The sequence below is a fragment of the Mycetomoellerius zeteki genome, unplaced genomic scaffold, assembly GCF_001594055.1.
Source record: "Mycetomoellerius zeteki isolate Tzet28-1 unplaced genomic scaffold, Tzet1.0 scaffold169, whole genome shotgun sequence".
Lineage (NCBI taxonomy): Eukaryota > Metazoa > Arthropoda > Insecta > Hymenoptera > Formicidae > Mycetomoellerius > Mycetomoellerius zeteki.
Window position 1 is genome coordinate 150260 of NW_017256643.1, and position 26808 is coordinate 177067.

General features: G+C 30.8%; 1 protein-coding gene across 3 annotated transcripts; it reads left to right on the top strand.

The window, feature by feature from the left end:
* Positions 1–953: 953 nt before the first annotated feature.
* On the top strand, positions 954–26256 carry LOC108721403 (sialin). 3 transcript variants are annotated; one of them, XM_018445943.1, is made up of 14 exons: positions 4384–4495; positions 9054–9144; positions 9650–9708; positions 9866–10074; positions 11500–11736; positions 12242–12326; positions 13799–14022; positions 14341–14490; positions 14584–14716; positions 14791–14946; positions 15027–15112; positions 15195–15358; positions 24798–24935; positions 25238–26256. In XM_018445943.1, the coding sequence occupies exons 2-14, from the start codon at positions 9071–9073 to the stop codon at positions 26241–26243; spliced, it is 2721 nt and encodes a 906-aa protein (XP_018301445.1). In that variant the 5' UTR covers positions 4384–4495; positions 9054–9070; the 3' UTR covers positions 26244–26256. The 3 variants fall into 3 exon arrangements, with proteins under 3 accessions (XP_018301443.1, XP_018301445.1, XP_018301444.1); XM_018445941.1 differs by lacking the exons at positions 4384–4495; positions 24798–24935; positions 25238–26256 and adding an exon at positions 954–1225 and having other exon boundaries at positions 15195–16254; XM_018445942.1 differs by lacking the exons at positions 4384–4495; positions 24798–24935; positions 25238–26256 and adding an exon at positions 6498–6545 and having other exon boundaries at positions 15195–16254.
* The last annotated feature ends 552 nt before the right edge of the window (positions 26257–26808 follow it).

Here is a 26808-nt window from a genome sequence, read left to right on the forward strand (position 1 = left end):
AGATTTCTCCTTCACACAAAAAATTAAACCAATCATCTTTTTTATATTAGAATGTGTCGTGCTATTGCTTATAATTATCTTAACAAGGATCCGCCTTTCTTAAGTGAAGATTCATCTCTTGATTGAACTACTTGTGAGTCTCAATTCTCTTCTATAATTTGTAGCGAATGAAACGCACTATACACTTATTATTAGATTCAATACTGGACATGTATTTGAAATACTTTTATTTAAAACACAGTATTTGCAATATAACTGTATTTTATATTTTCTATTTCGACCGCATTCGAGCACATGAAAGTATTGCGTTATTGCGTATTTTAAAATCGAAAAATTAAGAGTTTTTGTATTTTGTAATGCAATAATAAGATTGATTTTATCAATCTTAGTATTTGAAATAGAAAATACTTTCAATCTTTCAATATTAATACTGAAATGTAAAATACATGATATTTTTATATGTCTCGTGAAATACAATATACAAAATATAATTGTCATAAATACTGTTTTTCAAATAACAATATTTCAAATACATGCCCAACCCTGGTTAGATTATACTTTGACTAACTAAATAAGCATAGTATTGCATTTGATTACGCTAATTTTTTTGCCTGTATATCATGCCGAGTGAAGTTACTCGAGAGGGATAGTTTTTCATCTTCTCGGTACTTTAAAGAGTTACGTTGCACCTCACACAATAACAAAGGCTACGTTTACACCGTACGTTTAGGCCGCGGCCTATACAATAGATGTCCTTGTTTATCCTGTGTGTTAAACAAAGACACCTATCGTATAGGTGGCGGACTAAGCGCACGGTGTAAACGTAGCTATACTGCACCGCGTCGGCGCAATAAACCTCCATCGATCGTTTGGGCAGCTGGGGCACCGCTCGTTCTCGAGTCACGTGATCACGACAGTAGTTATCGTCATCAAAGAAGCCGACGCAAGCCGACGTAACGGTTGCGTCGGCACTGTCGGCAGCAGTCGTGCATTTGGTGCGGCGTTCCACCGGTGCTCGCGCTTCGGTTTGGTTCGCCTCTCCTTATCTTGCTTCCCACACCTGCCTCAATCTTTTTTGACTTATCGTGAAGCAACGCGCTTCTCTAGGCAACGTGGGTAAACACGCGCTGATATTGTCGCGTGTGCCGCCGCGTGGATGAAAATGCCGCGCAAGAGAGCATCCACGCTACACGAGACATCCGCTGGGCCCAGAAACGTCACTAAAGTGAGTCCACGTCGACTGTCCTTCGATTTACGCAATCCTTGTGACTCACTGCTTTTTAAAGCAGTTACAATGGACCACGTGCTTTTTAGCACGTTTGCAGAAGTTAGCGTGTTTAACCTCAAATCGCGCGGCCAGTGTGTCCATCATTCACACCAATATATTATACTTTGTCAGACGTTAGTTCTCAGACCCATGTTAACCTAATTTCATAGAATTGCGCGATTTGCGCAGTCATACCGTTCGAATAACCTTCAATTGTGATATGACTAATTGTAAGAGTGTTACATCATGTGACATGGATGAAAACAATACGTAACATTCATGACAGGTGTTTCAAGACTTTTCTTATTTTAAAAAAATATTGAAATTTTAGTATATTGTCCAAAATCACTGAATGACTGAAAAAATAATTTTCCTTTCGACAATGCACGGAAATAAATTTCTATTAAGTTAAAGTTTTCTGTCTCTATGTCTACTGTATGTAAAAACTTATAAGTGTAACCAATCAGTTTACTTTGGACAGGAATAAGTTGAAAGTGATTTAATGGTGTGTAACTTTAATGCATAAAAAAAATTGAAATTTCAAGAACGATTATCATAAATAACATGATTTAGAAGAGTTCCTTTTATCATCTTACGTTAAAATATTCATCAGCTAAGAAGCCAACTGCAGTTCTTTTTAATCATCATTAGAGATTGGGTTACGATAGTTGTAATTATGTACAACAAATCAAGAGTCGTTATAAGTCATTACAAGACCAAAGTTGTTATAAGTCATCTACCAAATGAATGGTAATCTTATTAAGACATATGAATTTGTGAAGAAAATTTTCCAAAAATTTGGGAACTAACTTAGCACAATATAAATAGCAGTCTACGTTTCTTATTAAAGATTGTAGTTCCAATATTATTAAACATATGAAACAGACATCATGCATCATCGTAATTTACACCAAACAAGTAGTAACAGTAATAATGAACTTGTTAATGCTCAACTTTAAGAAGTTATATATGTATATTACTAGGCATATCAGAAACCATCCATGTCTCTTAACCAGAGTCAATTAAAATTGAATCCAGACCTCTTAAGGTTTCCTACAGTAATTGATATGTTTCCTTAATTATGTTGCACAACCAGAAAATTGTAAAGCTGCAAAAAGTCGTTTTGGCTTGATATTTGTTGTACATAATTACAATTATCGTAACATGTTAAACTATATTATTTTATTTTTCTGCTGCTATTCAAACAATTCTAGCTTTCAAAATATAAACATATATTCTTAATTAAATAATATATTTATTATTTTGAATTTTCTTTGGCACTGTATTATCATTTTTCCTGTTGACATTTTGCTTTATACACAACAAACATAATACAAAATATTATCCAAACATAGCTTATTATCAACAACAGCTTATTATTTAAACATAATAATTTGTGTTATTACGTTTACTTGATAAATAGTAAACTAATAGTAAACTAAAAAGAAAAATAAAGTAAAATAATAGTAAACTACATTTTACCAATACATAAAATATGACACCTTTTTACAAACGGAAGCAAAATTCTATCATACATATTTATGAATGTGTTACGTACATAATTGTTATGACGCACATCATTTTTATATTTGCTCGGAGTGCAATTCGATTGGTCGAATTGTATGACCTGCCTTGCTTGTGAACCTAATAAGGTCAACTAAGAGATAATTAAGCCCAATATGCGGGCGATAAAATTTCTTCGTTATGATAATAATGATCGAACAAAACGTTACTTCACAATTGTGAAGTCTTCAACTCGATCGATTTGAACTATAAATTTACACATATTTTATTAACTCATATATCATCGAAAAAATAATTCATACTTCTAAAGATCCTTGAAACTTGTAAGGTCAAATATAAACAGATATTACACGTTATCATTTCTCGTCATGATACAACACAAACTATCGATCAAAGAACGGTCTCTATATTTCACTGCAGAATATACTTAAGAATGTTACAAGAACGTGAAATAATTTGTAAGTATGCGTGTGATGTGCTTTGTATTAACAGTTGTACAGAAAAAATAATGAAATACTTATGACGCGCACGAAAAGGCTAATGATAAAAAAGAAAATATTTTTCCTTGAACTAAATATCATTGCCACACTTAAAAAAATGCATATAATTTTACACGAAAATTACATATCTATGACCGAAAAATTACCTAAATATGATTGGAAATTTACAATTTTCAGTAAATTTCCAACCATATTTATGTAATTTAAGTAATTTTCCAGTCATAAATGTATAATTTCCATGTAAAATTAGATGCATTTTTTTTCAGTGTAATATATTCGCCAATACAGGAAAATGCACGAGTTGTTAAATCTATTATTAATGGTACACTTAATTAAATCTATTACTGATGATATAACCTATTCTTGGATGCTTACATCCATTTAACGTATATTATAACATGATCATTTCAAAGGTTCATTCTTTTAAGGAAGCACCAGTTATTTCTCAGTTAATTATTGTATATCTTAGAGATTCCATTACAGTGGATAAGTTATACGATAACTTTTTAATTTAAATCAACAATTACATCAGCGTTACCTCTTTATCATATTTGCTTTAAAAATAATCAAGTGGAACTAATATTTCCATAACAAAATAATTAATATCTTTTTATTATAAATCTAAATATCTTCTTCATTATTTCTTCATTATTTTTTTAGTCAATTATGTAAATATTTCTTATTTCCATTTTTTCCAGTCTATGTATAACTCATTGCTCATATCTTTTCTTATGTAATGAATGTATTTAATAAACCTGTTCTTTATTGATAAAATCTCTAAACTAGTGCACATGATGCATTATTTATATTTGTTTCACTTCAACTTACTATGTTGGTATACACCAGTTCGTCGATAAAGAACAGATGAATCATTCATTTAAAACTTCGAGTATAGCATGTGACCGTCAATAATAATCGACTGCTAAAAAATGTCACGTGTTTTATCCCTAGTATAATATAATATTTCATACGTGTTCCTCTCGTACTATAAGAACACGATCGAGAACCGGCGCAATGGTGGGGTCAATGAAGATATTCAACGTCTTGGTTCGATCGCCTCTCAGTGTCGACACTTCGTTCCGCCTGCAATCATGTCAATCGTATTGCGATTTCTTCCGTTCACCACACGCTTCGAGTCGCGCCTGTTGCATTTCGTAAAGTTGTAATCGCGTTCCTCTACGTACCTCGGAACTTTATCTTCGACGTAAGTGACATTTCGAACAGAGGCCAACGTGATGTTTTTTTTTACATTTTTCACAAATTTATCCATTTGTTGACTTATGATTTATTATACTTCGTTAGTTCTTATCAGTTGTGATACATCGACGTATCGAGGTCGTTTCTCACTCAACATGACTCGGAAAACGACAAAATATGCTAATATGATGCAAATCTCCTCATTCGCTATTGCTAGCAAATTCTCTCTCTCATCGAACTATATGAATTTGTACTAACTTTTCAACTTCATCGACATGATTCTTCGATATTGAAGATAATGACGCGTATGATTACTTGGAAAAAAAACCGATCGCACATTGTTATACTAGCGTAATTCTTTCCACACGAGAGATAAAAGATGTAATAATAATTTATCTTCATGAACATTTTTAATATAATATCATTTTAATGATATAAATTCTTCATCGTTAATATTAATACAACATAATATCCTTAATAATAACATTGTTTTATTCATATAAATTCTTCATTCAGAAATTAAAGTGTATTAATCAATTTTTTAATTTTATACATTATTGTCTCATCACTTATATCTCGAGATCGTTCCATTTCTTATAAAATGAAGATAGTGTTAACGTTACGATTTATGTAACTCTCTTATAAGATAAAAATTCTATTAAACTGAGCGGATGTAGACAGTTTTTATACAAAAATATTTCATTCACTGCGTAAGAATACTATGTAATCTTTAATTATATATATTTTCGACACTTATGCACATTCATTCAGCACTTTATGCACATTCATCATTATATGTGACATAAAAAGTCACGTTGTTCGTACTTTATCTCAACGCTCTTATACTCAACATCTTTGCATCCTTTTCAAATGTATATCTGTCTCATTTTAGGTTCAAAAATTTTAGGGGATTTTTTTTAAGCAACGCGAACAGACCTAATGTTATTATTCAGTGAATTATCCGATATTTTAAAACACTGTGAATGCAAATAAAATAGAAAACATCATAGCTGCAACTTAAATCTAAAATCTTAAATCTAGTCTAAAATTTTTCTGTTAATAAAATTATATATTCTATTAAAGAATAAATATTCTATGAAATAGGTTTCATCTGCATACAATGCTCAAAATTATTCTTTTGACTATGAATTCTTGCATAATTACCTGCCAAAATTTTTGTTGAGAAATTTATGCTTTTTTTTATATCATTTCATTCCTTTTTATAATTTTTTGAATTAAAAAAGTAAATTTTTATTATTTGGATTTATACAGAAAATTCACTTTCTCCGATATATAATTGTTCCATCAGAGAAACACGTCACTGTTCCTTATATCGATACCATCTCAGAAAGTTTTCTGCTCATTCTCAAAAAATACATAAAAATTGGTAATACATAAAAATTGGCTCTTAGAATCTATGGCAAGTATATAATCAGTTCTTATGTTAAGACCGTCTTAAGTAATGTCTTAAGATGCTAATACGACTCTCTGATGACATTTTAAGACTATATACTTAGACAGTTTTAAATATAAAAATCGACTATGAATATAATACCAGTCTATATCTCATAATCAACTCAATATAGTGTACAAAATTTGGTGTCATAATTACGATATTACATATGTTGGACAGACAAAACATCAACTTAAAACTAAAGTCCATAAGCACATCATTAACGTCAAAAAGAAAAGCGGTTCTCCTGTTGTAACTAACCGCAGTCTTGCAACTAATCACGATTTCAAGTGTAATGACTTGCAGATTTCAAACAACGAATCAAGCTATAATAAAAGATTAATCTCTGAAATGGTGCGTATAAGGAAACACGAGTTTAGCAAATCACAAGGAATTACTGTTTAAGTCACCCCTCCCTATCCTAAACTTTTTGTCTCCTATCTAATTTTTCCCAACATCCTCCCTACATTCTCCCTCCTACATATTAACCCCTCCTTTTTTCATATTCTATTCCTTGTCTTTGTATGTTTTTCGACCTCATTTCCATTATCAGTCTCACCGGTCAAACTTCGTACTTCTGTGTCGACCTTAGTATTTTCCATAGGTATGTTTTTCAATATCCTATTTTCTTTCTACGTTTCTGACATGTTCGTGCACACAATAAGAAACATTTAGTATTTATGTTACCGGTCTACTTAAGTTTTGTTAAAACTTTGAGTTAAATTTTTTTCTCAATATTATATAATTTTATATTTTTTGCAATAAAATTATTTATAAATTTTAATATATTATCCAGTATTAATAAGATCTTTATAAGATGTCTAGGAATATCAAATTAGTAAATTGCTAAGCAATTTAATTTGTGGTATTACTACTGTAGTTCAATCGGTTTGCGTTTCAAAACCGAAAAATCAATTCGGCGCACAATTTAAATGACTACATAGATAGATAAATTCACATAGAATTATTTAAGCATTTAAGATCCAGCTTAACCGTTAAAGATTTTCTTTTCTTTCTTGTTATGTGTTCATATGTACGGTCCTAGAAACTCTTTGTTTGTGTGTATAAATATTGTGTGTGTGTGTGTTTATATAGTTTTATAATTTATATAATTATTATATCATTTATATTTTTTAGAAATTTATTTTATTTATTTATTTTTTAGAGATGAATATTTAACATTTCTTGGTATAGAAAAAGTACAATTTATGAATAAATAAACAAATAACATGAAAATAATACATTTTTAAATGTAAATTCTAGGATAAATAAATAAAATACGTGTCAATTTAACATATCAAAAGATGTTAATTTTATTGAAAAAATATTCTTCCACAGTTTGCTTACAAATTATGCCAATTTTACGTTTTTGTGTTAATTCTTTTGCATAATATTTGTGTTACTTTCTAATTAAATATTCATCTTGTGTTAAAATAAAATGGAAAATTTGAATGGGCTATTCGGAACACGCGTTAAACTTAGCATAAATTTTCCATAAATTGCCCTTGTTCTTTCCTTGTTTTCTGATAAATTTTCCAGGTGCAATTAATGTTTTTTTCCAGGAAAAATAATTTTATTCTTTTTTTAATTAAGTCGTCCTTCGTCAATTCTGCATGTTATGTATAAATGACCGTTTCAACAATTTTTATTCTTGCGGAAGTATATATATAGAAGTTCCACATATAACTTTAATTATTCTTGTGCTTTATCTAAATAACGAGGATGTATAATTACAGATTATTAAAAATATATAGATATAGGTATAGAAATTTATTAAATACATTACATTGTGCGCAAAATTTAAAAATATATTGAATGACGATATTTTAAACGATGTTTTTATGTCTAATTTAAGCTTATCGAAAATATAATAGCACTTTTTTAGCCGTTTTAATAAGTATGAAATTTTTTTGTGAAAATGTAATTTTGTCATATGATATTATATATATTTATAGCGAATTCGGTTGGATGTATTAGTTTACACAAATGCACTGTAAAAAATGAAGTGTTAATTTTAACTTAAAGACGTATAATGGACTTTCTGAGATGTGCAAAAATGTTAAACTTAAATTACAAAAATATTAATTTTAACATTTTTGCATTTTAACATTTTTGTCTCAGAAAGTCCACTATACGTCTTTAAGTTGATATTAACATTTTATTTTTTTACAGTGTGCATATTAAAACCGTTGTACACTGATCTAATCTGTGTAAAAGTAAAATGTAAATATTTCGAATTATAAAATATAGATTTTACTTAATAGCACAATAAAATGTATTGAGAATTTCACGGTTTCATCCGTTTTTACATTTATATTAAACATACATCTTTATTTGTAGGTATATGACGACTTTAATATGCAACGGTTTTAAGTGCAATCTTACGTCCAATCGAATTCGCTATTAGTTGGAATTGCGTTATACTGTAATTTAAATAATCGCAGTAAAGCCTATTCTACAATTGCGTAAGTGTAATTGTTAGTGATTGTAGTTGTAAGAATTGACCAATCACGGTTGAATATTCTTCTCGTATTTAGTTGTGATTGGTGAATTTTTACAACTACGACCACTTACAATTGCGCTTACGCAATTGTAGAATAAGCTTAACTCACAGTTAAATTAAATAAATGATACAAAATTATTCGTTTATGCGTATCTATTATTCTATAAAATACAAAGGCTTCATGTATGTAACAAATAGGCACGAAAAATTTTTAAATAATAGAAATTATACTATTGCTTATATTTTGTTAATACCGCAGCAAAACCACGATATTTGCAAGATATTTAATAATTAAAAGAGAAAAAACTATCGTGTAGAAAGCTCTGTAAAGTCAAAAGAGAGTAATTATTTTTTATAATTAATATTTTTTTCAAATTCTTAATGGAATAGCACGATATTTATAAATAAATTCTTGCAGAGGCATCTACAAAGAACTTCAAGAATGTCGATATGAGTTTCGTGTTGGAATTTCATTCTGTTCTCATAAATCATGACCTTGATGCAATAGTCCAAATACCGTGAAAACTCATATAAACCGATATGTCATATAAAATTTAAAAAACTCATTCTTTACAAAATGATAATTATTAAATTCTCTCTATTTTACAGAGTCCAAGGTGATCTTTATGTACAACGGATTTGTTTTTGTACTCTGTTCAAATATCGAAAGCTTTATGCAAGGAATGGAAGAATCTCAAAGGTGAAAAACCAGATTTTAAATATATTCTTATTTTTATTCGTATATTTCCTTCACACAATTGCATTATTGATAATTTTTGTACGTATTCGTTTTAAATAGTATGTTCTTTGTTTTTATTAACATTTTTTAAATAGACATGTACTCGATACCACTTTGTATTTTAAGGAACTTGTTAATTGTTACAAGCAAAGTCCGCAAGTGGGCAATGTCGACATTGCCCGGGCAATGCTGACATTATATGGTAGGCAACTCGGGCATAGAGATCCTTAAGTAAGAGACTTCGAGACTAACTCCATTATGTGTCATATGTGTGTGGAGGTCGCCATGTTCTTGCAAATACTCGAAGTTCGCGAATCTCTTACTTGAGGATCTCTACTCGGGCAATGTCAACATTGCCCATTTGCGGATTGCCCGTAAATATACGTACACGGCGAAATTCGTGTGCACGCTATTTGATCCTTCCTTTATATATAAGCTAAAGAAATTTAATAATTTTATCTTATAGATATGAGGAACCTGATATGTTCAAGGAACAGCCACCTTGCAGTTTACGAAAATTGGGAGGTAATATTCTTTGTAACATAATAGCATGACACAACAGATTTTTGTTTAAAAAAAAAAATAAAACAATTTGTATTATCATTACATTTTCTACTGTAAGTCGATATGATTTACACAATTCTTAGTAATCAGATTGTATTGATTTTCTGATGATTTGCAGATATGATTCCAGCACGTGTCGTGCTGTACATGCTTTCGTTTTCCGGATTCCTCGTGTCTTTCATGATGAGAACGGACATTAATATCGCCATGGTGGCTATGGCGAAATTGCCGTCAACATCAAACAATGAAACCGCCATGATAACGTCTCAGTGCTACACAATATCAAATACGTCATATTCAGAGAACACTACTGTAATCAGACCGGAGGTACGATTACATAATGCATAGCGCATTGTTCTTTTTTATCCATATATTATTCATTTCGCGAGATCCTCAAAATAACAATTTTTTTATTTTCCAAAAAGATTACAAAAATTTTACAAAAAAGAAATCTTCTAATCTACACAGAGAAAAATATTTTGTGTTCTTTTACACAATTCTTTTTTGTCAAATTGCATTAATCCCTTCAAATCCTGTATACATTATAATGGATATCAAATTTGAAAATATCTATTGAAATTATTTAATTCTATCAACCTCATCTAAGAGCATATGTACATAATAATGTATATATTAAAAATTAGTTAAAATTTTGAAAAAAATTAATTGTTTAGTATGAATTACTTATTAAAGTTCCATTGAATTGAATTTTAAAAACGTTTTATTAACATTTCATTAAAATTCCATTAAAATCAGGTCTGAAGGGGTTTGAATGCGCTCATATTACCCTAAATATTTGTTCAGTCGCAAGCAGGTTTATTTTAGTCGGAATACTTTTGTATAGTGAACTGACAAGATCAATATCGTGATAATCTTTTTGAATACGATGGGTGTGGTATAGATACTTTGTGTGTCATGATATAACATAAATATAATACAAATATATTTCACGTATTGACGTTAAGACCAAGAAAAATTTCTTTAAGGAATATTCAGCGTAAAAATTTTAACAAAAAACGAAGCAAAATTATGAAAAAAATTCAATTGCAAATCAAATAAGTGATTGTAAAAGCAAATTATATTATTATCATAACAAAAAATATCACATTCACTCACAATAATTTATAATCACTATACAATAAATAAATTATGATGTCATTGTGAGATTATTAAAAGGTCACAATGTGTGACATCAGATTATCTTAATCTGTATATGTCATAGCAGTATCACAATGGAGTGACAATCTTTTATCATAGTTTCATACTGATGTCATAGCAATATCAATTTATGATAAAGCGGACATTTGCGCGTCACCTTGATTTTGTTGTGTTATTACTGTAACTTTTTTTGCTATGGGAATAATTTCATCGCCTATTTTATAAGATAATTCAAGCAAGAGTATATATAATGAGTTACTAAAAATTTGTCATCATTAGTAATGAAAAAAACAATCAGCAAAACAAGAAAGATTTTATTGTAAATTAAAACTATATCGTTTATTTATTCTTTCTTAAAAACTATATATCTTTCCCTAGGAAAGATTGAAACTAGTACCTATTAAACACTTCCTTGGACCCTCAATAAATTTAACTCTTAATAAATTTTTCCTTAATAAGTTTAACCTTAATAAGTTTAACCTTCTCTCCCCGTTTTGCAATCCAATGAAAAGCTAATCCTCTTAATTCAAGCAATTTGTAGAATATTTGCGCCTATATTGCACTACAATATCATATCTTCATTCTTATGAACAGGACGCTGGCGAGTTCGAGTGGAGTCCAACTATTCAATCAGCCATTCTCAGTTCCTTTTATTGGTGTTATATACTTTCGCAAATGCTCGGCGGTGTTCTCACTCAGTACTTCGGTACTAAAACCATATTCGGCGGATCTCAAGCCGTCACTGCCGTCTGCAGTCTGCTTATGCCGACTGCCGCGGAGATCCATTATGGGGCCATGATAGCGTTACGTAGTATACAGGGCATTGCAAGTGTAAGTTATTAATCGAATAAAAGGACCCCACACTAATTATATGGAAAATTGAGTCCCAGTAAAATGAATTAGTTTCCACATATGATGAACTTATAATGTAGTGACCAAAAGATCACAAAACTGAATAACGGAGTTTTTATGATGTATCAAAAGAGTAAAACTGGTGCTCACGGAGCATCTTTGACACGTCATAATTCAAGAATTATCTATTCTTTGATGTGTATGTAACATTTTTATTTACTACATTATAAGCTACAATATGGTGAAACTCATTGCACCTAATTTTCCATATATTATTTCCGTATATAATTAATCCTTTACATGATAAACTTTACTGTCATATATCTAGACAAGATAAATATTTGAAGAATATCATAAAGTCTAAAAGATATTTCAAATCTTTTGGATAGAACAATCTTTTAAATATAATTGAAATTTATTTATTTTGATTGGGATAGAAAAGAAAGATTTTCGTGACTTATGTTGATTTTTTTGTTGAAAACAGGGACTCACGTGGCCCGCGATGTACGCCGTAATCGGGCATTGGATTCCACCTGTGGAACGTTCACGCTTCATGTCTTCCTTTCAAGGTAAGTTATAAATTATCGGCTAACAGAGATTTTCGTGTGTTACAGTGAAACTTCGATACGTTCGATCCAAAATTAGGCGAAAACTATGCGCGTAGCCTCGTATTACAGTCGCAAGTATATAATGCTGTAAAATGAAACTCGCATATTTCTTTCGATTGTGTTCACGTGAATACTAATGCACGCTTCTTTCAGAATGGAATACGGAAGTTCGAATGAGAAACTACATATTATTGTTTCAGTCAAAATTCCGGATCAAGAAAATAATCTCTTGCTAAAATGAAAATAATTCTCTATAAACGTTGCGCATCGATCTGCGCCCGAATTGATCACTTGTTAATGATCCCGAAATAGTTCATCTCCACGAGGTTGCATTCGCCGGACCGAGGGGTATACTCAACAGCGACCGCTCAACAGCATGAGAATGGCCGAGTATACTTCCAGCTGGTAGAATCAGCCGGACTCGTCGAACATGTATATTGTCTCTATATACTTGTCTTTCTTATATATACAAATTCCATCTTTTGACTACATCCATTTGTCTGCAGTATGCGCGCGCGCAATTAATAAATCTAATCATCTTTCTCACTCAAACTTTTCCAGAGACGGACCACAAGTTTCATTTTGTACATTTGTTTTATTCACACTGTGGCACGTTGATTTTTTTCTGCTCTCTAAACCATTACACCTAAGCTATCTATCAGACTTTATTTCTATCAGCAAACAAAATATCGAATATTATTTATATCCTTAAATCCATTTTGCACAGTCTATAATCCGCGTCTAATTTAAGAGTAGAATGGATAGTTTGATTTTATATGTCGTGTATTTTTTAATACATATTTTATTGTATTCTAATTCCGTAAATGTTTTTTTCCGTATTTATATGGCATATAAAATTATAAAAAACGTTATCTTAAATTCTGACATGAATTATAAATCGTTTAAAGTGGTCATTAAACAAACGTTATTTAGCCATTTTGAATATGATATTTTATGATATTAAAAATATTAATTATGAACATACGTAAATTCTTACATGAGCATTTTATAATAACATAACAACAAAAGGAATGCCATTGTAGAAATAAAGATCTGCACTTTCTTCTTGACTTATACGCGTATACATAACTTCATTTTTTCAATACGATATATTTTTTGTGATTCCTTGCGTAAGAAAAGTGACACTTATTTTGCAGGTAGAACGAGTTTAAACTTTTATTATTTGCAGACATAGAAGTTTCATTGTCCCACTATTAACAGCTTCATCATGCCCTATCACCGTCCCTGCGTACTAAGTCTTTACTTGAATCGCTTTACAGGGTGAGATACGATACACCTCAACTGAAGAGCGATCATCACTACACATGAGTCGTAACAAATCAGGACGAAGACCATTCGACAAGCATCATGTTTCAGCTTCCTTCCGGATCGTAGGGTGAGCTATTCCTAATATCTAGGTTGTCTATATTCAGGGTTCAGCATCGGCATTGGATTGACCTATCCGTTGTGCGCGTTCATCATCGCCCATTTCGGATGGAGGATTGTGTTCTACACGACTGGCACCATCGGTCTCGTCTGGTGCATCTTTTGGTATCTTTGCGCCTTCGACACACCTGCCTTGCATCCCCGAATATCTAAGCCGGAACTTCGTTACATTCAGGAATGCGTTAGAACTCAAGTTATCGGAGCGGACGAGGTAAAGTGATTTATGGTAACTGACTATTAACTCTCAAACATCTCTCTACGGGAACAACACTAATGTATAGCATACCCAACTCAATTCAACTGCTTATAATTTTCATAAAAATAAATATATTAAAAAAATTCTTTTTAATCGAAACGTTAGACATTAAGAAACATACAGTTCCAAGCAAATGTATCTTTATTAATAAAAAAAATATTATAAGTAATGGAAAAAACATTGAAAAAAAGCCTAAGTATGCCATACCGAAAACGCATTTAAAAAATATCTTCTTAGTACGAACGTAACTACATATACTATTTTCTCTTAAAGGATCTGCCCGTTCCTTGGAAGTCTATACTCACGTCTTTGCCAGCATGGGCTATCGGTATTACAACCTTCGGAAGAATATGGGTACATTATGTCTTTATCATTCCCGGCCCGATGTATATGAAGACGGTGTTAGGATTCAGTATACAAGCGGTACGTGTATCATTCGAAAATATTCTTTTTTAAATTTTTTCAATATATAATGGCTAATACATATATAATAATAAACGTTATTAACTCGTTTAGAATGGTATCCTGTCAGGTGCACCATTTATCTGTAGTTACATAAGCTCCGTTATATTCTGTTACGTTGCGGATCTCCTAGTCACGCAGCAAATCATGACTTTAATAACTGTACGCAAGATATTTACCGCACTATGTGAGTTCATTTGTGACTTTCTTTAATCAATACTTGGAAGATAAATTGCAGCAATCGATTTTTTTTGCTTATAGCTCAAGTGGTTCCCGGAATACTTGTGGTCTTAATTGGATACTTGGGCTGCGATATTATCGTAGTTTTAATCGTGTGGTTTATAGCTGTTACTCTCATAACAGCCGGCTACGCGGGTGCAATGGCCAACATCGTCGACATCGCACCTAATTTTGCTGGTCAGTGCGCGTATTTTCAGGACGAATATATTTATTTGTATGGAAATATGAATTTATAAATCAATATTTATTATTTTCAGGACCAGTGTTAGCGTTCGCGCAGACGATTCACATGACCGCCAGTTTCCTATCTCCTATAGCAGCTGGTCTGCTCACACAGGAAAGCGTAAGCGTTATATTTTCTTCTTTTATTTTTCTCTATCCCTATCTCTTTCTGGAAAGCCAAAATAACGTTAAGTTTTCTACAGCAATCTCTCGATTCGTGGAGAAGAGTATTTGCCGTTACTGCAGGTGTATCTTGCAGTACATATATTGCCTACCAAATATTTGGTACAGCGGAGATACAAGCATGGAACTACCCCGATCAAAAATACCCTCAATCTATTCGAGAAGAATGCCTGTTAAATGATTCGTCAAAGAAAAAGAGCAAGATTGTTCCAAGCCGAAAGAATCCGTCAGAATAAGCGTGATGTATCTTTATTTCGGTTTCTTACTTTTCTGCTGTTGCCATTCCTTATATTAAAACTTAAGTCTTTTAACACGCAAAATACAGTTGAATATATGTACGAAAAATACCTATTTTCAATACCGTTCTATCACTGTAAATAGATCTGATTGTTGATATGAAAGAAATTATATAGTTGTCAGGGTATTATAATGAAGAGATATTTTTATGAAATGATTACCTCAGGTACATGACAAAATGTTTCAGTCAGATTTGACACAGATCAATATAACACAGATTGTATGCAGTATACTGATATTAATATATTGATACAAGATAAGATGATACAATTTCGAACATCGTACAATTCTAAACGAAATAAGATTTGAATCCAATTTTCGAAGTTCAAGTTTGATTTTTTCTTATTTGGTAACCTTCAGTACCGAGTTTAATATACCCCACACAAAGAGAGAATTACCAATCTTGAAAATCAGATTTTATTTCGTTTAGAATTGAACAATGTTGGAAATTGTACCATCTTAGTCTATAGATTGTGCACAAATGTTCAAAGAAATAATTGATAATAAATAGAGCGCATTTGTAAGATATCACATGTATTCCGCAATCCTAATCGGGTAATTCGAGATGCGGAATGTTTTCTCAACAACGCTAATAATATCTCCAGACACTTAGATGTGGACCACGCGCAATTTTTTTTGCGTATTATTGCTCAAGCTTAAATAAAATCTTTTTATTTTATTATTAGCAATCTCAAGAAAGCAACATATTTTAATTACCCGAATAGGATGAATTCAATGTGAAATCTCACAAACTTTTTTTAGTGACAAATAACGTATATAATGATATTCCTCGATTTTGCTTGTTTAAATTGCATTCTTTATTCTGAAGTTATTGTATAATAATTTATTTGAAAGATGACTTAAAAATGATTCATGAGAATGGATCTCGTAAGAGTACTAAACAGTTACTTATTTTTCTTTAGTTGTGTGCGTATGCTCCAGAACAATGATAATTTTATGTACATATACATAAAACTCTTTAATAGTTTAAACATATATACAAGCACATATACATATATATATATATATATGCTTGTATATAATTAAAACATGCGAGAATAATAAGTACTTATCAAGTTTAAAAAGAGATACTTAAAATATACACTTACTAAGCTTTTATTATAACATAGTTCTAGAATAGAATACAATTTTAATTATCATCCATTAGAAAAAATTAAGTAAAATTATGAATTAGGAGTATTTTTATTGGCACCTATACTTTTTACTATCAGTGCCTTGTGGTACGCGTATAGATAGATTTTAGTTGGTAATAAAATTCCAATAGAATTCTTTTGGGCTGCGTTCGAAAACCTCTGAGTATCATCTTATCCTTGTTATTCATCGAAAATTTTAAACAAGAATAAAATTATACTCGGAAGCATATAGTGTTTTTGAACGCATTCTTGATACATCTAATAATATATTAGATTTTACAAATTAGTGTAGATTTTTACATAACACCTGACAAAATGTTCACGATTGTAAATTATACTAACTTGCCATTATATCGTGCGGAATGCAAAAGAATATTTATTGCATAACGTCATGAAAATCATATGAAGCGAATAAATTTTTAAGAGCCTAATTTCATATAATATTAAAATAAATATTAATAAATATATCCATTTTATGAACGATGTAAAAAAATTATGTTACCGATTATTGTTTATTTCTCTAAAAATTTTTATATTTATAAATGCATTATATGCAACGATTTCGTTAGTCATCGTGTGTGCACATGTTCTAGAAAATAGTGAGAGTGCTGCAAATTTAATACTTAAATGGCTTTCATCAAAATCAACTTGATTTGTTTTTCTAATTTCATCTTGTTATTCGCAAATAAGATATTTTACATGTCGGTAACTTAAATATATTAAAATACGTAAATATTTTTGTAAATACGTAATTTTTATTCATATAATTGCGTCTGTGTAATATTGGCACACGTATACGTTTACGATATCTTTATCGTGCATAATATACTTGTAGAAAATGAATATTACACGTAGAAGAAAATGCTTTTATTTTTATTGTCTGAGATATATCATAAATAATTAAAGAAATTAGAAATAATTTAAAAAATATATTTTTTACTTTAAATTACATATGTTTCGTTTAATAAAGTTTATCAAAGTTTATCAAATACATCTACTATATTTCAAAGAAACTATAGTACATTAAATAAATAAAAGAATAACATGATAGAGAACAACCAGAGAATAACTTGATAGAGAATAACTAGAGGAGAGAAAAAATTTATTCTATTTTCTTTAACATGGTCAGTTCATTTTTTATTTCATATCCCATATATAAATGCAATCTCTGACGTAAAATATATTTTTAAAAACATGTTTATGAAAGCATTTTCAGCTGATATGTAACGAAATAACGGCAACAATATAACACATTAGTTTTTCTTTCCTATTCATTTATCATCATAACTAACGTGTGAAATTCATGAAATTTTAGCATTTTTTTATAAAGTCAAGGACCAGGAGCGCCGAGAAATATAATAGATTAGCAATAGTATATTGTACACATTTTATATAAGGTATAGTAATAGTATAATACTGTATTATGCGATAAAAAATGTTAAATTTCCCATGAGAGTTTAAGAGCCGCGACACAGATCTTTGCATAAAGCATAACGCATAAGAGAATCAACCAATCTGAATCCTTCCTTTCCTTCCACTTCGCGGTAAAGAAGAACTTTGATTGGTTGATGCTCTTCTGCGTTATGCGTTATGCAAAAGTCTGTGTTGCGGCCTTAACAAATATTAAACAATGCAAATATGCGATTTAATTCAAAATATATATATGAGTATATATAGTTTTATTAATTGTTGCATTTTTATTGTGCTTTGAACCATAGTTATCCCATTCCTGGTTAAATTGCAAATCGATTATATTACGCGTTATACATATTCAATTTTCTAAATTTAGATAGAGATAATGTCCATTGAATATGATTGATGATACTCGATATTCCACATAGCTTAAATTATCGATAACACAAATATTGTTTTGTTAGGAAACAATTATAGATTTAAACAGTGATGAATGAAGAGAATAAATTTCTGCTAATCACGAATGGCAAATGCAACAGATTTCTTATTCGGAAGTGAGTTACATAATTATGTTTGTCCTTAATGTAAAATAATGTAAAATAATTTTTCTGTGCGATGACTAAATACATTTAGTCAATCTCATATCATTTTAAATAATACAAAATCGAGTTATCAATAAATGTGGATGAATATATTACAGAAAAGAGATTAAGACGAAATATAGTACATTATACGAATAAATGCAATTAGTAATAATTAACTTGTTTCTTATCTAGAATTAATAGATAATGGTAATTTTATTAAATTATTTGGAATATATTATTTTAAAAAATTTTCAATTCTATTTACTTTTATGCCAAATATTTATTAAAAATGTTTGTGATATACTCTTTCTTGTGTGTGCATCAGTTTATATAATATTTAATTCTGGAAGAGAAACAATATAAATTGCGATCAAACGCAAATCTCATATTCTACTAAAATTTTTGAGATGAAAAAAGAAAATAAAGTAAGACACATCTAAATCTAACAATTTTTTTCTTTCATTTCCTTTCGATATTTACCATCCATGAAATATATTTAGATACCACGAAAAGCTTACAATAAAAGCATTATATTGTAAAAATATGTTATAATTGTATTTTACTTTTTTTCTCTTCATGCATCTCGAGAAAATCTTGAAATGTTTAGTAAAAAAACATAAAAGATGATAATATCAGAGAGATTTATTAAATTTAAAAACAATTTCTTGCAAAAATTACTCTAGCATTAATCATTTTTTGCCAAGTTTGATTTACCTATAAAATATTTTTTATCTTTCTTCTTATTTATATTCGCAATTTATTCTATGAATCTCTAACCGTCTAATATATCTTCTACCTGTCATAGAAGATACAAGTTTATGAGAGTAAATGATATTTCGAGCTCTATTTTAAAATCTCATTGTTGTGCATTTTCCTATATACCATAAATCGACGTCACATATTCCAGAATTAAATATATCAATCCTAATCTCTTTTAGGCCATCCATTTTGAAGCAACGGATCCGCAAGAAATGCTATATATTTATTTGTGATACATTTTCTCTTTTGATCCATTCCTTCACATTAAAATAAAAAATAACTCACAGGTGTGATGCGCAGCGGCGGAGTTGTTAACTGCGTTGCAATACCACGTCGATCTGTAACATACAAATTTGTCCAAATTATCACAACGCCCAAAATAATTGATATCGGAAATATTATGCGAATACTACTGCAATATTGCGTTAATGCAAATAATTACAATTGAAAGCAAAATAATAAGGCCTATTGTTACTTTTAGCTGAAATAAAAATAATGAATTATTAGACCTGCTCTTTTTCTTGCACGATTCGTCTTTCCTTTTTTTCTTTTCACGTTGGAGAGGAAAAGAGAAAACATGAACTATCCAAGAAGTTCAGTTAAAAAGAACAGCAACACAAATTACTCACCTCATAGTTGCTCCGCCGTTGCTCGATGCCTCCCCGGGCCTCGTCCTCCTCTCGAATTCTTCTCTTTCTTCAGATCCGTAATATTCACAAGACACTCACTCGCGAATTATAGTTAATTACGTACGATGGCACATATTAATTAGCAAAACACGATAATCGTACGGTACGACACTTCTAAACTGATGATGACACGCGACGCGCACATCGCTGTGTCACGACGGAAAAGTGACGCGATAAAATATGGAATCGTATGAAGCTATTATCAGTTCGCGACGTCTCTCGTAAATTAGTGGAATGGAATTAACGGAGGAGTATCGAGCGGTGTAGAATTCTAGCTTCCGAGTTACCCGCGGCACTCCGAATTCACGTAATGGAGAGTTATCAAAGTGGCAGATCAACTGCGGCTAATTAAACTGCACGGCGCCTCATTTTAGGCTCCTATTCCGTAACTCTTCGTTTTAGGCCCCTGTAATATTCCGTGACTCCTAATGACAGAATCGTTACGTTGTTGCGCAACTTCTTTTTTACTTACGTAACGATAATTGAACGATATCGTTACCTGCTTTTAAGTATTACAGGATAGAAGCCTTAATGACAATGGATGCCATTTCCATTTATCGTTATCTTTGTTACTCATGCAAAGAAAGATAGACATTTCTGTCGACTTGTGTCACTAAATGGAAGGTATATAATCCGATATCGTGCAATTGTCGTTGCGCAGATTTTGTACAGAGTAAAAAAAGCTGCGTAACAATACAACGATAGAGTCGTTAAAAAGTTACAGAAGGAACCTTAGGGCTGCCGCAGACAAAATTTCTGCAACAGTAACCTTAAGACGTGAACTTAAGCCGATGATCCAGTCAGGATACTGCTTTAGATCTACATAATCTGACGGAAATAGAGATAACAGTAAAATTATTCATAAAGCGAATTTCAGCCGGTTGAAATTCGTCTTATTGCGCCTTATGGATAAGTTTGCTGTTATTTCCATTTCCGTTAGATCACACAGATCCAAAGCAATATCCTGGTTGCCTAAAATTTACGTCTTACAGTCACTGTTACGGAATTTTGTGTGCGATAGCCCTTGATTCGGAGCCGATCCGTTCCGCACTTGCGGCGTTTCGCAAATGGCCGACGAATTCAAAAGGGAAGGCAGCTAACTTCACGCAACACTACGCGAGTCAATTTAACGGTCGGTTACAGAATTGGCCAAACGATCGAAATTCGCAGTTCTATTAGCACAACGCGAAATACTGCGTATCGCAAAGGCACGATTATTGTCTACAGATAATCGTCGCGAAACAGCGATTCAACGTACGTTCCTGTAATTTATCCCCTTTGATTGCCGCCCATGATCGAACGGCGAAAAATACCTCACCTCAATACGCATATCGATCGTTCGCCGTGGGGATCTAATTGTCCTCGTAATTGTCTTGAGAATAAGAACATTATTCATAGCCTATGGCTGCGTTCAGCAACTTTGCAACTGTTGTAAAATTTTTCAATATGATTGGTTTGTACGATCTGTAAGGAACCAAAAGCAAAAGCCAATCGTATTGAAGAATTTTACAACAGTTGCAAAACTGCTTTCTCTGCTGAACGCAACCAATGATCGCGAGTGATGTTTGGAGGAGAGAGAGAGAGAGATTAATAAGTTAATAATACACGTACGGAGCGATACGCGTCGTTACCTACCCGCTCGAGCTGCGCCGCGCAAATGATAGCGTCGCCTCCGTCGCCGGCCGCGGCAGCTCGCTGTGACGTCACGTAGTGTGACGTAGTAGGTATACGCCGCGCGCCGTACGCCGCAAAAAAAGACAATCATCAAGGTCGCGCGCCAACGGATTTATTTTTCGCCGTTCTCAAATATATTTTTCTACGAAATAAACTCTCCGAATATTCTATTCCTTCTCTGTTCTTCTCTTCCCATAAACAGCTGCGCAACTGATCCATTTTAAACTCGGAAAGTATTCGCCTTCTTAAGTTTTATCTTTTTTATGAATTAGCGTAATCTATTTAAAGCGAATTAGAAAAGAATTCAACAATATGTATATTTATATGGATGTATATTTGCATAAATGTTACTTGTAATAAGAGTAATGGTTAATTTGTATAAAAAGCAAAATATGATTTATTCTTATACAATAAAATATATATAAAATTAAGAAATAGAAAAGGATCGAATGGAAAAAAGTAGATACATTTTGAATATGAAAATATCTAACAAATATGTGGCGACATAAAAGCGAAATCTTTCGTTCAATACTTTTAGAATAGAAATATGACGATTCAGAAATTCATTTTGTAAATCGTGAATCATGAAAATAGAATTTTTTCTGACTTTTTATACTATCCGCTTTTACAGAAATAATATACTGGCCAATACAAAAAAACAGTAATTAATTACTTATTTTTAATATTAAAAGCACTGTTGTTCGTGAAGATTTTAGTACTCCAAATAAGTAATCAATCACTGTCTTTAGGTAATAAATGGTACCTAATTTCCATAAATGAACCATACTCCCAGGTTGCCTATTTCGAATTTTGTAAAATTCATTTTGTTGTTTAATTAAAAGTGTTCAAAAATGTAATGACTATATTACATAAATTTTTATGTATATCCAATACAATAGTTGAGGATATTTTGTTAAATTTGACACGGTTCTTCTTAGAAATAAGACGTATATTTCAGTTTACACAAAACAAAGGCACAAGATCAACTGCATTGCTTAAAAACTAATTTGAGAATACCGAGAATTTCAGTTCGAATCTGTAAACTTAAACCGTCATTATAAGACGTCATCTGCTTGACAAATATATGAATGAATAACAAAACAGCACATGATTTCGAGATATTAGCGGTATAAAAAGTGAAAACAAGTGTAATAAACGCATGTATAATTGGATCAGTGATTAATATTTGAGATTTTACTTTGAAATACAGTAGGTGCAAAAAGTACTCGTTAAGGCAATTTTTTATTTAGAAAAGCCTTATTTGTAGAAAATAAATATTAAATAACAATTTTATATAACGAGTATATTTTATTCTAATATAAACAAAAGAAGTTTGCGTGTTCATGAGCTTAAAAGCTAAATTTCTTGATTGTATAAATACTTGTTGCGTTCAAATAATACAATTTTTTATTTTCGCTTATTTTCGAGATAATACATTTTCGTTATTACATATCTTATTAGATACAATGATTTTGAGAAATGTACAATATATTTTACTTTTTGTCAATGAATTACTAATTAACGTTTACTTTTCAAAACTAAGGTTTCTTTTAAAATATTTTTTTTATAAATACTTGTATATATTCCTTCTTTTTATTATACATTTACTTTAACTCTATGCATATATTTAATTTATTTATACTATTAATTTCGATAAAGCAAAATGTAATTTTTAGTAGGAACAGGAAAGAAACAAAGAGATCTTGTAATTATTTTACTAGAAATTTTGTAATAAATTTGATATTGGGAAAATTTAAAAAGCAACGTACGTTGCTTTTTAGAAGAGTAGTGTTATAACTGTCACTCATTATTTATTTGAAATAGTAATTCCGACAAAAAAAATAAGTTAACAGTTTACGACGCTATATAATTTTAAGACAGATATTTAAAAGGAAAGGCATACAATTTTTAGTAAGAAAAGAAAGAGATCATAGGATTATTATATTACTAGATTTGTATAGCATTAGAAATTTAGCATTAAAAGTGTTTATAAAAGGCATCAAGTTATATGGCTTTTGTTAAAAGAGCATTATAACTATCATACACTCAAATTTGTCAATATTAGTCCATTCACAGACGTCATAAGGTATTTTTTTAATTACTATTTTATCGAGGCCTCTCGTAAATGAACACTCTCGTAAAAGTTGTTTATTATCTTTACTATTGTGTGCATTGAGTACTTATTAACGTCAGAAGCTGTGTACTGTCAGCCGATTTTGCTGTTGATATTAGATTAGATATCCGCAGGGTAAGATATCCATCGCGATTCAAATATATGAATTATATATAATTATTATATGTATAATTCTAACTACGAAAGTTAGCCGATATGTTACATCGTTACATGAAAATACATATATCTGATGGAAGCATAAGAGAAAATAGTGCTTATCATCTCAGTATCGCATTTTAAAGCACCTCAGGTCATGTCTGCGATTATATGCGAATTCAATCAAAGTGTTATATTCGTCTTTGAATCTCGTATTTTACACATGCTGCGCGTTAACGTTAAAATATTTTCCGTCCTTCCCTGAAGATTTTACACAGATAGCACTTGTGATATCAAATTCGCAAAATCACTGACGTATCACATTCGTTGCATTTATCAAGATATCTTTGACAACGTACGAGATATAAGGGGCAAGTAATACCTGAGCAGAGATAGTGTTACGTTAGACCGTGATACGTACGGGAAGAAAATCAAAGTGCGATCAAATATAATTGATACAAATAATTACCACAATGAGGTAAGGAGAAAGTTTTCTAAAACGTTCAAGAGTGGAATAGACATTCAACTTGCTCTTTGTGCGACGATCTTTTGTATGATTTTTCAAACGATACATAACTTTTAAAACGTTTTCAAATTTTACGAAGAAGTATAAATTAATCGTTGTATATTAGAGCTGCTAATTAAATTTAATTCAGAACAAAATGTTTAATTTTTGCACGTTTACGAAAAATAAATTAGAATAGACAGAATTAATTTTTAATCTCGTATGTCTCAAAATCTCTGATAAAAATATGAAATAAGAACACTAAATTTATCTGTACAGATTGTGGATATTATTGACTGCATTCTTGTTAGTTGCAATACTCTTTGCGGAAACTTCTGCAAAAAAATCGAGTAAGGATGTGGAATCAAGTAACGGTGGTGAAAAAGAGAGAAAGGTCGATGTAGAATATCGTACAAAGTAAGTAACTAATGAACAGAATAGAAACATTTATTCAAATTCTCGCCATAAATTCAACGTTTTTATTTTATTTTCTTAGTGTAGCAAATTTAATTATCCCTTCCGGATAAGATTTATAAATGCATAAATTTAGATTTAAACAAATACCTGAATAAATAAATCGTTATCTTTAAATTAGCCACATATTTCAATTGATTAATGTATGTCATTTATTTATTTTAAATTTGCATTTTTAATATAAATGTTGATTTCTATATAGTTTCTATATAATTAAATTTCTATGTAATTAAAATATTTTTCAGGGATAAGCAATCAAAGAAAAAAGACAAATATGTGAAAGAACAGAAGAAAAGGAAAAATAGCTCAGAACGGAACATCGAAGACCCTTCCGAAAAACATTTAGATGCGAAAAATTCTTATAAGTCAGAACAGAAATCGAGAAACAAGCGGACCAAACGTGAAGAAAATGGTAACGTGATAAATGAAGAAAGAAATAGAAATATCGAAAAGAAATTAAAATACTTGAAAGATAAGCCTAAAACAGAAACGCAAAATAAGAAAGACAAGAATGCTAAAAGACAATCGAAAGAATCCGAAACATTACTTGAAGATCCTCAAAAATCTGAAACTCGCCAAAAATCAAGAAAAAGCTTGAAAGAGGAGAAAAATAGGAAGAATTCGAAAAATAATGAGGAAATAGAAAATGTAGAGGAAAATTTAAATAATGATGTTCCAAGAAGGAAAACAAAGCATTCCAAATCAGATAATTCTGAACAAGTTAATGATGCTGTTTACCAAAACGAGAAGAAGACAAAACACGATAAGAGAAAGAGAAAGGAAGAGGTATCCAAGAATACAGAATCTAGGGGAAAAAAGGAAGAATTAGTCGAAGCTGATGTAACATCTACAGATTCCGAGCAAGAAGAAATTCTGGACAAGACAAAGACGGATAAACAGGAAACATCGATGAGAAGCAAGAAAAATAAAAAGAAGCGTGAAGTAGTGCAAGAAGAAGAGAAAGCTGATATAACATCTGCGGATTCCGGGCAAGAAGAGACTGTCGATAAAATAAAAAAGGATAAAGCTCAGGAAACATCAAAGGAGTGCAAGAAAAATAAAAAAAAGCGTGAAATAGTGCAAGAAAAAGAAGAAACTGAGGAAGAGCCATTGAAAGAAAATCTTATTATAGAGGAAGACAATGTAAATGAAATTGAAACAAATGAGAACGAATATAAAGATTCCTCAATTCCAACTAACGACGACATAGATACCAAGTACCTGGATACGCCTTCTGACTCAGAGAACTAAGTTGATAGAGCGAAAAAATATAATCTTCTATCCTTCTATTAGAATGAGATCACTGAGTAAACATCTATAACGCAATGATGAAGCATATAGATAATCAATTGATAAAAAGCACTACAAAAATGTGCAACGTTTCAAATTGAATTAAATTTTTTTTAATTGTACTAAAATTTCGTTAAAAAGATTATTCCAAAACGTGAATCAATTTCAACAAAATTTTTTCTCTAGCGAAATCATAATACCGTTGAATACTTACAAATGAAAGGAAAGATTGCCATTTTTCCTTCAATAAATATCACATTATCTTATCATTTTTGCAAAATTTATTGATTTATAACCTATAGATTAAAATGACGTTGCATGATACATTTGAAACTGTTGAACATGTCTCGTATCATCGTTTCAAACTCATTCGTCGTATATTTGGTACAACGAAGGATAAAAGATACATACAACCTGTCATTTACTGTCTCTTTTTACAAGGAAAGGCACATCCAGATATGCGATCTATGGATGACGAATATTGTACAGCATCAGAATAATAATTCATATATTAATGATAATAATA